Source organism: Prionailurus bengalensis, chromosome B1 (assembly GCF_016509475.1).
Source record: "Prionailurus bengalensis isolate Pbe53 chromosome B1, Fcat_Pben_1.1_paternal_pri, whole genome shotgun sequence".
Lineage (NCBI taxonomy): Eukaryota > Metazoa > Chordata > Mammalia > Carnivora > Felidae > Prionailurus > Prionailurus bengalensis.
This window is the reverse complement of record NC_057344.1, coordinates 145,744,019-145,754,630: the sequence shown is the minus strand read 5'-3', so window position 1 is coordinate 145,754,630 and position 10,612 is coordinate 145,744,019. Positions and strand designations below refer to the sequence as shown.

Below are 10,612 nucleotides of genomic sequence, written 5' to 3'. Positions count from 1 at the left end.
CCTGAGCTATGTTAGTGAGTTAAGCTGCACCCACTCAGATCAACAAAAATGACAGTTAAGAACACAAACTGAAATTGGGTAAATCTTGGCTCCGATTCTAGCTCCACCAATTCCGAACTGTATAAATCAGGGTTATATTATTTAACTTTTTTGTGTCTGTTTCCACATGTGGGAAATGAAGATCATGATAGATGTCCCATAGGTTCTTGAAAGGCTTGGAAGAAATGATATACTTGAAACTCTTGGCCCATGGCAAGTGCTGGCTAAATGGCAGCTTTATGATTAATCCAATTCCTAAAATCTAAACTCCTTTTCACTTCTATTTTTTATTCGACTAGTAATCCTGGTAACAAAACTTTAAGTGGAAGTTTATTAAAATGTCTTAAGTGAGCGCTTTTTCCCAATTCCGAAACAATACTGAAATTACTTATTATTACAAAAATAGTAAAAAACACAGACTAACATTACAAACAAAAAGTAAATACATTATTTAAAATTCATTTTCTCCTGACTGTTTTCCTGAGACACATCCTGTCCATTTTCGAATGAGCAAGGCATTTTGCAGCTTGCACCAGCCTGGAGAAATAAGGGAAAAGAGAACACGCTAGTTAATACAAATGGATCGTGCAAATTAAAAGAAAAAAAAAAATCTAGAGCCAATAGTTTTGTTTTCCATTCATTAATGATTAGCGTCATCCTGTAATAAGTTAGGGGAACATACGATTTCTCCATAAGCATTTACTATACCCCACACATCCGCTGGGTGTTTGGGGGGGAAGGAGATGCTTTACGCTGCTGGCAGAGCTAGGGAAAGTCACTGCTCTCTCTCTTGCTGGCTATGAACAAGGAAGCATGTGGCTCCCGTTGCTACTGCCATGACTTAAGGGGAACCGGCCAAGGATGAAGCCATCTCTTCGGTGAGCGAGCAGAAAAACAGAAATAACGTTTCCCCGTGTGGGAGCCTCTCGTTCACCGAAGTGTGCAGAGTACCGTTCCTCCGGACTGCCGGTTCACATGAGCCAACGCATTCCCTTCATTTGAAATCCTTTCGATTGGGTTTGACGCTATCACAGCCAAACTACCCTAGCCGATTGTACGAGCGCCGTGATCCATTTGCCCCCTTGGAGCCATTCTTTGTCCTGCTCTGAGCTCCGGGGGGGGGGGGGGGGGGCTGACACATCACAAGGGCCCCCTTGTCCCCTGGATCTTCACTGGGTTTGGCTAATGGGAGGCACCTGCTGAAGATCTGAAGCAGGTGGTGAGACAGTTTGGGGAGTTTTTTTCTTCATTTGCTCCTCTTCCTTGTTGAGGTTCCAGCAGTGACTACTTCTAACCGCAGGTACAGCTCCTACAGAGTATAGGCCCTCTGGTGGCCAGCTTCCCGGGCCCTTCCAGGCAGGGGAGGGGAGCGGCCTCCTGCCAATGTTAGGCTCCAGGAGCCTTGAAGTTCCTGTGGGTCCCTCAACCCTGCCCTCCCAGTCCCTCAATAAATCTCGCTGTTCCATCCTGCTGGGATCCTAACGGATGTAACGTTGAAAGGGCTTAGAACAGCGTTGGGCATACGGTAAATGCTATGTAAATGTGGTTATGATTAAAACGTAGCTATTATTTTTTTTCTTCAGTGTGAGATATTTAAGCTACAATACCTCTTCCTTGTGCCCAAAAGCAAGGAAGAAAAAAATATAAAATCACCACCACAACCATGTACAATTAGAAAGCAGGTTGATTTCAGTAAACTAGAAAAAGTGTATAAAAGTCCTCTTTCTGCATGCCTGTCAATGTGGTAAGATATGCAAAAGAAAGATATGAGAGTCTTTCATTTGGCTTCAGATTCTATGAAAAAAATCTATTTACTTTCAGATGTTTCTAAGCATAATTAAATTCGAATCATTGATTTACTACATCAAGTTAAGCCCAATCTCACCAGGTAACTATCACTTGAATAGTTTCTCGCCTACCAAATTTTTCATACTTACCACTAAGCAATACTAGTTTCTTGAATATCTTCATTTATTGGAGTTATATCTTTACCAAGAGTTTCCATTTCTTCTTCCTTCTTTCTTCTTTTGCGACGCCTCCGAAGAGGGCTTGGAAGATAAGGTGTTAGAAGTTAGTATGGACCTGTTAATTCATATGAACACAAAATTAACCATCAAGAGGGCCTCTGATCTTATTTCTAGATGGTTAAAAATTTGTAGGTTCATTTTTTTCTTAACTATGTTAAGTTCTCTTTTAACCTGTCTCTTTTTCTAGGCTCCCATGATAGCCACAGTAGGCAAAAGGGTGAATAGAGTTACCTAAATAGAAAGAATAGGGCACCTGGCTGTTGATGGAGCTTGGTTAGCACAAGAAAAATGTTCAGGACACGTCATTTTACAAAACAGACTAATAAGCATTGTGTAGTATGTGAATAAGGAATAACACAAATTGGAAACAGACGTAAGAAAACCAAGAGGGTGAAGATAGCCTCAGGATTTGTTAATTAAGCTTATAGATACATTAAAACATGTCTTAGATCCTCTGGGTTATAGTCCAGTTTCTTAAAGTATAATGCAAAATTGATGTCATAATTAATTTTCTCAGATCTGTCCAAATCTGCTGTTATAAAAGCTCTTTTTTTTTTCTTTTTTGCCATTTTGAAGGTAAAAAAAATTTTTAAATACCCTGCAATTTTATAGCTACAAGGAATCTTACAATTACCTGGTTTAATCTTTCTGTTTTACAAAAAAATAAAATTCAAGTTTAAAGATGTTAGGAAATTTGTCCAGGGTCCCAAAGATATTGAATAGCAGAGTTGGGCTAAAAATCCAAGACTCTAGACTCCTAGTAGCTACGCTGAAGTTTTTCTGTGAAGAAAGGAGTCACAAGACACCCTCTTTGGTGTGCCCAGTAGCCCAAAAGTAAAGGGAGAAGTTCAGGAGGCTCAACTAGCTTCGCAAGACAAGAACACAGCACGTTAAGAAAGGTCTTTTTAGCATACTGTGTCGGAGTCCCCGTCTGATACAAATTTTGATAGCTTCACGAAAGAAACTAACTTAAGAAGTGTATCAAAACACTGTCTCAGCGAAAAAAATCAGGGTGTTTCTTGATTTCCAAAGTTGTGGTACATCATGAAAAGTAAAAACAAGAAAACCAGTGCAATCATCTTTTGTAAATAAAATCCATTATTTTACGGTGGCCAAGGGGGAAAAAAAAATGTTTTTGTGTGTTTGTCTCTACCTTCCTAAGTTACTGGGTCATGATACAATGTAAGGTAGTAAAACTCTTAGTTTGCCTACTAACAAACCCACATAAAACATGATTGAATTTAAGACTACATAGCTGGCTTTTTTATTAAGATGTAGCTGAAATATAACATTGGATTAATTTCAGGTGTACAATGATTACATACACACACACACACACACACACACATATATATATACACAAATACATATTACATATATTGCAAAATGATCAACACAGTAAGCTTAGTTAACATCTGTCAGCACACACAGCTACAAAATTTTTCTTCTTGTGATGAGAACTTTTAAGACCTACTCTCTTAGCAACTTTCAAATATACAATACAGTGTTGTTAGCTACAGTCGCCATGCGGCACATGACATCCCTAGGACCTATTTATCTTATCCTCCAGCTGGAAGTTTGTACCTTTGATCACTTTCATACTTTTTGCCCTTCTTCTTCTTCTTCTTCTTTTAATGAAGAGTTTTATACATATTTTATTTTTAAAAAATGTTTTTAATGTTTGTTTATTTTTGAGACAGAGAGAGACAGAGCATGAACAGGGGAAGGTCAGAGAGAGAGAGAGACACACAGAATCTGAAGCAGGCTCCAGGCTCTGAGCTGTCCGCACAGAGCCCGACACGGGGCTCGAACCCACAAACTGCGAGATCACGACCTGAGCCGAAGTCGGGCGCTTAACCGACTGAGCCACCCAGGCGCCCCCACATTTTATTTTCAATGATAATACTTATGCTCAGTAAAATGACAAATGCCGTATATCATGTGTTTCATTGTAAGTAGACACTTCGCTGTAAGTGATTTATTTCAATCATAACAAAAAGGAAAGAAGAAAGATCGGAAGGAGGGAAAGAAGGCAAGAAGAAAAGAAATCGCAAAATAAAAATTTCTCAGATTTCCTTAAAATGATACTAAAAAAAAAAAATACTTACTGACAGCATGTGCAGACACCGACCACCAAGATGATAAAAATCACCATAACTACTATCAGACAAATCACCAAAATCTGCCCTCTGTCTCCTCTGAGGTAAAACAAGTCAACTCGCTCACATCTTGCCCCAGTGTAGCCTTCATCACAGCTGTGAAAATAAAACAACAAGGGAAACCGTGCAAGACTTTTAAGAACCTCTACTATTTCTTTTTTTGAAGGAACTAACACTATTGTCATTTACTGGAATTAATAAAGGGCTCAGTTCCTTAAAAAAAAAAATTTTTTTTTTTCAAATAAAGCTGGATACTTGTGTTCACAAGTAATTTCACTTTCTTTGCTTTGCTGAAAGCCTGTCATCACTTGAACATTTGCAACATGGCTAATTTAAATAAACAGAGGTAATCACAATTTACTAAAACTTACTTTAAAATTTTTGATACTGAGTTGGAAAGAGAGGAGATGGCAAAAATCCCTCCGTGGTGCCCCCCAAGTGCTTAAATACCGCCATGACAAGGAACTCAAAATCCCCACGACCGCCCATGTCATTGGAGGGCTGTCAATGTGCCCAAGTCCTCCTGCTCCAAACTGTTAGAAATTATACTGTTTCATGTGATCACACGCGGTAACGTGTGTGGAAGTTCATAGACCGATAGCCTATGAACTACATAGAAAGCTCCGTAAATGTTTTTCCACAGGATTCCTTTCTCTTAACTGCCACCCACTAGCTGTGATTCTTCTGCTCACAGTGGCCACAGATTACGTGATGCTCTTCACCCCTCCAACTAAACCCCCCCCCCAAAATACAATAGGTCTTGTCCTCTCCAGCTCCTTTATTTGATGCTCAAAGGCCCATTTTCAGACGTGCATACCGTTCCCTCCACTGTCCTGTAAATGGCCCCTTTCTCTGCGGCCCTCATAAAGCGCAGTGGCCACAAGTCAAGGAATCTCCAAGAGTGACTTTCACTCTCCTCAATCTCTCAACGTTTTATCAATACAGCCTTAGGATTTACCCCAACCCGGCAGATTCCCTTTGTCCAAGCCAAGGCTTGTCTGAGCAACACTCAGCTAAAGGCTCAGTGATTTGGGGACTATCCACAGTATTCTCTGAATCCCATTAGACACTTAAAAGGCACGTAAGAAGTTTGAGGACGCTGCAAAACTGAAATCCTATGTTGTAACATCAGTACCTTTGCATTAACAAGTATCTTCCCTTTTTTCTCCTCAGACTCATTCAAAACAAAAGAGATAGTGGTCGTACACATAATTGCTTAAATCCCCAAAAGATGAAATTCTGCTTCTTAAAAAGATTTCTGTGTTACCTCGGTTGTTTATTTATTTAGCTAATGTTTTATTTTGTTCTCTTTTTTTTTTGTTTGTTTTTGCAAGAAAGGATCTACTGCCAGATCATTTTCTGGTTCGTGTTTGACAAGAGCAGTGCAGTCAATTCCCACAAAGCCTATCCTGCACAAGGAAGGAGATCCCATAATGCCGACATTATCGCTAATATAATGCTTGCGACAACAGCACGAAGAAACATCTGGCTTGGTCACATCCATACAGAAAGGTGACGATCAGTGCAAGCTGTAGAGAAACGATACCTGATGGCGTCTATTGCCAGAAAATTCCTTCCTGGCAAGGTCAAAATAACAGGAAGAGAGCTTAGAAAGATCTTGAAACATCAAAAATCTCTTGCACATAGAACTGGAACTCGTGGGGGGAATCACTTGTTATTACGTGTGTGTGAGGGAGATTTTTTTTTTAAGAGTTTTTTTTTTTTTAAGGTCATAATGAAAATCTTACCAATATATAGAGTCTCTTCCAATTAGCTTAAGGGCTTCTCTAACACATTCACTAAATCTGGCATTTTTAAACCATCAATTTGCCCATAAAATACACAGAAATGACTTGCTGCTCTTTTAGAATGTTTTTTGTCTTTTTTTTTTTTATTATTATTATGGCTCTGGGTTCAGTGGTGTAGCCGTGCTTTAATTGAATTTCTCAGTAAGCAGGATTTCCTGCAAAAGCTATAACCCAATGAGGCCAGGCCAGAAGGCTAACCTTTGCACAGGCAGTTACCATGGCTCTCATGTTATTTCACTTCTCATCAAACCAATAACATGTCAGCTAATGGTCATTTCAATGGGAAAAGAAGAGGCAAAGAGTACAAGATCCTAGCAGATGTTTATGAAACGCTGAGTAGCTGAATACATCAGTTTTTATTTAGTAAACATCTTATAGCATTTAAAATCACTTTTAAAGACACCCATGACCCTTCAGGATTCTGAAAAGTCAGAGTTAGGATCACTGTCCTGAAATAATCACCAGCCACGGTTGTAAGGGATTTGTAACTATTAAGTCAATTGATCCTTACAACAACCTCTGAGGTAGGTGTCGTTATTAACCCATTTGGAAGGTGGAGAAACTGAGGGCATAGAGAAATTCAGATTCAAGCTGTTTGACTCTCAAGTTGATGCCCCAAGCACACGAAATACTGCTTAAATGAACTGTACCACATTGATACGTGAAGATATGTATCTGGAAAGAAATCATTCCCATTCCAAGAAAATACTAAGAAGACTAAGGGGTTTGAGTTATTTGAGACACACACTTTTTTTTTTTTTTTCATGTAAAAGCAGGAGTCCACACACTCCTGTAATTCCAAGCAAAAGGAGATACTTGTGCTTTTCCAAGCTGGCAGAGTCACCAATGGCAACACAGCTTTGCCCGAACCTGTGCTATGACCAGTCACCTCAAAGGTCAGGCCCAGGTCACATACACCCCGCTCGTCAGCAGGACAATGTATGGAACACCTACTCTGTGCTGGGTACGACAGAAAGTATTTTTGCTTAATGAATTCTCCTGCTTTATTTTCGACACTTGAGAGGGAGATATTATTACCCCCTTTTACAGATGATAAAACTGAGGCTCGGGAAGGGTAACTGACCTGTTGTTAGCAGTTCTTTCGGTACAAACAAAACCTTAACTTGGGTCTACCTGGCTTCAAAATCTGTGTGCTGGCTTCTCTGCTCTTCTGCTGGCTGTTCATTCTGCACCATTTTACCACGAAGAAGCTGTTCCTGGCTCAGAGTAAGGCCTGGGTGTTGTCAGCGTAGCATTCGATGCGCCATGCTAGAGGGACTTCTTCATTTATTCGCCACTCATTTCCTGAGCACCTATTAGAATTCTGACACTGCGCTTGGCCCTGGGACACAAAAACGAATACGCCCCGAGACCCGCCTCTGGGTGCTCGCAGACACGGAAGGGACACTCACAGGGACCAACAGCTATGCTCCAGAGGAAAAGAGCTTTCATGGAAGGGAGACTAGATCTCAGAGACAGGACGTCTAACACACCTGAGTGTGTGTCCGAGAAGAGGGAAGTCAGTGCAGGGATCCAGGAGGAGCTGAGGTCTGAGCTGCATCCAAAACATCAGTGCGAATAAGCTTTCCAGACTAGCAGAGCTTGTGTGATAAACCGTGGAAAGGAATGTGGGATTTCAGAGGAACAGCTGGGAATATGGTGAGAGATGTGGCTAGAAAGGTAAGCCGGAATCAGAGGAGCTGTGGAGACCATGGAAATGAGTTTTAGCCTCACACTGAAGGGGACAAGCTGTGTATCGATCTTAGGCAGGGAGATTACATATTGCGGTTTTCATTTTAGAAGGCAGCAGGATTAAAGGACAACAAATCTGCAGACGTAGGGACAGGTTAGATAAATGTACTAGGTTAAAGGGCATTAATATTTTCAAAACGCAATATATTCTTCTAAGCCAGTGAGCAATTAGAGGAAATTAAAAAAAAAAAAAAAACTCTATTCTTTCCCAACACGCAGCACACACACACACACACACACACACACGTTTCCCTTATTTCCTTACATTAGCAATTCTTATCCCCTCAAAGTATTGTCCAGTATATTTATTTTTAAATTAAATTATAATTAAATTTTTATGAAGTCCATGACCCTTAAATGTTCCACTAAATTAGGGTTCCGAATCACTGTTTTGAGACACTTATGAAAAAAAAATGTATACCGAGGGAACGACACAAAAACATAAACATTCTATAAACTTTAGGTCAAAATTATACTTAAACAATCACCTTGCTCATCTTTCAGAAGAGGTCTCAGAGAACACCTAGATATCTCTTTAGATGTCCTAGAAGGATATCTCTTTAGAAGAAAATAAATATTTTGTAAGTGCAAAAAAGTTGTTTGTGCCTGAATAAAAACTAAACTTGGAATCAGTCTACTAAGAGGCAGAAAGAGCACTTTTCTTCCAATTCCCTTCTGTAATAAACAGGCTTTGCAAACAAATCTCTGCTTAGAAGCAGGACTAATTTCCTGGTACTTAATTGACACCTGCAAAAGTAACTTTTAATTTGGCAGAAAATCCTTCATATTTACATTAACTGCAAACCACCTAACACGTTCCAGAAGAATTTGCTTCCATTCGAACCACCTGGGAGATGAATGGAGCTGAAAAGCATCCTTAACACTGGACACAAAGTTCTGCTTGCTTGCGTAAGGCAGCAGAGGACGCAGCCTGGGAGCCGATCTGGGCTCTCGCAGACTCCTACTTCAGAAGGAAAGTGTGTGTCAGTTTCTCCATAAGTGGCTGCAGAAAGGGTCCCTAAACAAATGGCCGAGGGCAGGACCAGGGGAGCTGTGTCCTGACACAGAGGGCTCTGTTAGCTCAGACTTCCCGGCCCTGTCAAGTCCACGGCCAGCACTGCTCTGCAGCCCTCTGCCTGCTGGCTCAGGGGTCCACTTACACGCAGGAGGGCGTCTGCTCGGCCACCACGAAGCGACATCTCCCTTTGATGCAGTAGTGCTTGTATTGCTTGGGGCACCGAGAGAAGTGGCCTTTCCGCTTCGATTGCATGGTGGTAGCTGACAAATGAGAAAAAGCCCAATAAATCAACTCACTTTAGATGCACATTTATCTCTACGTGGAATCATATTCCCCTCTTTGCTGCAGGTTTTTCTATAGGAGATACTCCTATAGAGTATCCCTTTCTCTCAACACTGGGATAAAAGCCAGACTTTTGTGGTCCCCAAATAGCTCTATCAATAGGGTGATGGGGATCTTGGTGGGAATGTTTCATATTTAATTTTTTTAATGTTTATTTATTGTTGAGAGACAGAGAGAGACAGAGCATGAGCATGGGAGGGGCACAGAGAGAGGGAGACACAGAATCCGAAGCAGGCTCCAGGCTCTGAGCTGTCAGCACAGAGCCCGGCACGGGGCTCGAACCCACCAACTGTGAGATCAAGATGAGCCGAAGTCGGATGCTTAACCAACTGAGCCACCCTGATGCCCTGGGAATGTTTCGTATTTTAACAAAGATTGGTGCCCAACCTACCTCTTAGAAACCTTGGTGTTGTTTAAAGGGGGAAGCATGGTTTTTGTGAGAGAAGGCTATTCTTTCTGTGAAGGTTATCGGAGCCATGGGGCACATGGCATTAAAAAAAAGAAAAGGCCTTTTTTCCCTTTCCCTTCCTTTCCCTTCCCTTCCCTTCCCTTCCCTTCCCTTCCCTTCCCTTCCCTTCCCCTCCCTTCCCTTCCCTTCCCTTCCCTTCCCTTCCCTTCCCTTCCCTTAAACATGCATGTAGCAGTAACCAAGAGCTAGATACTGGTCATCTTCTCAATCTCTCTCTCTCTCTCTCTCTCTCTCTCTATATATATATATATATATATATACACACACACACACACACACACACACATATATGTAACTATCATAACTATAACTATATATATATAGTATATAGTACTTATATATATATATCTACTATATATAGTACTACTATATATAGTTATAATAGTTATATACATAATAGTTAATATATAGTAACTTATTTAATGCTCGTAACAGCCTTGTGAGGTAAGCATCATTCTTATCTGCTATTTATGGATGAACAAAGCACAACACATTGAGGCTAAGTCATCTTCCAAGATCACACAGCTAGGAAGTGTCCAACTGAGACTCAGACCCAACAGGTCTTGCCCCGGAGTCCATGCTCTTGACCTCTCCACTCTGGCACTCTGCCAAGTCAGCCGTTCAGCAGGTAGCTGTCATCTGCTCTCAGCCTGATGCATCCAGAAGTCACGCTTGCCTAATGGGAGATTCTCCCTCTCGTTTAACCCCTCAATGGTTTCTCTTGCTCTAAAGAAAGAGGAAGATACTGGAAGCCTCATATCCCAGATTTTCATCCTGCTCTGACTTCCTTGTCTTACCATTTAGAGTTTTCATTGCCTAATTTTTCAACTAGGGACGGTGATATGTAAGTTTCTCCCATCTGTGCATGTAGAAGGTTTTAATAAGTAAGGGTTGACAAGAGTAACGGTACAGAAATACTGACTTGCTGTTTCATGTGCTGATTCACACCGGACATGCGCCCACACCCAGAGCCAACAGCTAACTAGCCAGCTCCAGCC

General features: G+C 41.0%; 1 protein-coding gene across 2 annotated transcripts in view; it reads right to left on the bottom strand.

Moving 5' to 3' along the window:
• Positions 1-341: 341 nt before the first annotated feature.
• BTC (betacellulin) overlaps positions 342-10,612 on the bottom strand; it is a 44,937-nt gene continuing 34,666 nt past the window's right edge. Inside the window, exons 3-6 of one of the 2 annotated variants that reach the window (XM_043572472.1) lie at positions 8,946-9,063; positions 4,175-4,321; positions 1,977-2,087; positions 342-576 (exon numbers count right to left, since the gene is read on the bottom strand). In XM_043572472.1, the coding sequence (XP_043428407.1) occupies positions 1,979-2,087; positions 4,175-4,321; positions 8,946-9,063 (374 nt within the window). In that variant the 3' untranslated portion in view covers positions 342-576; positions 1,977-1,978. Of the gene's footprint in view, positions 577-1,976; positions 2,088-4,174; positions 4,322-5,545; positions 7,734-8,945; positions 9,064-10,612 lie in introns of those variants that run through there. The other variant, XM_043572473.1, reaches the window with a different exon arrangement.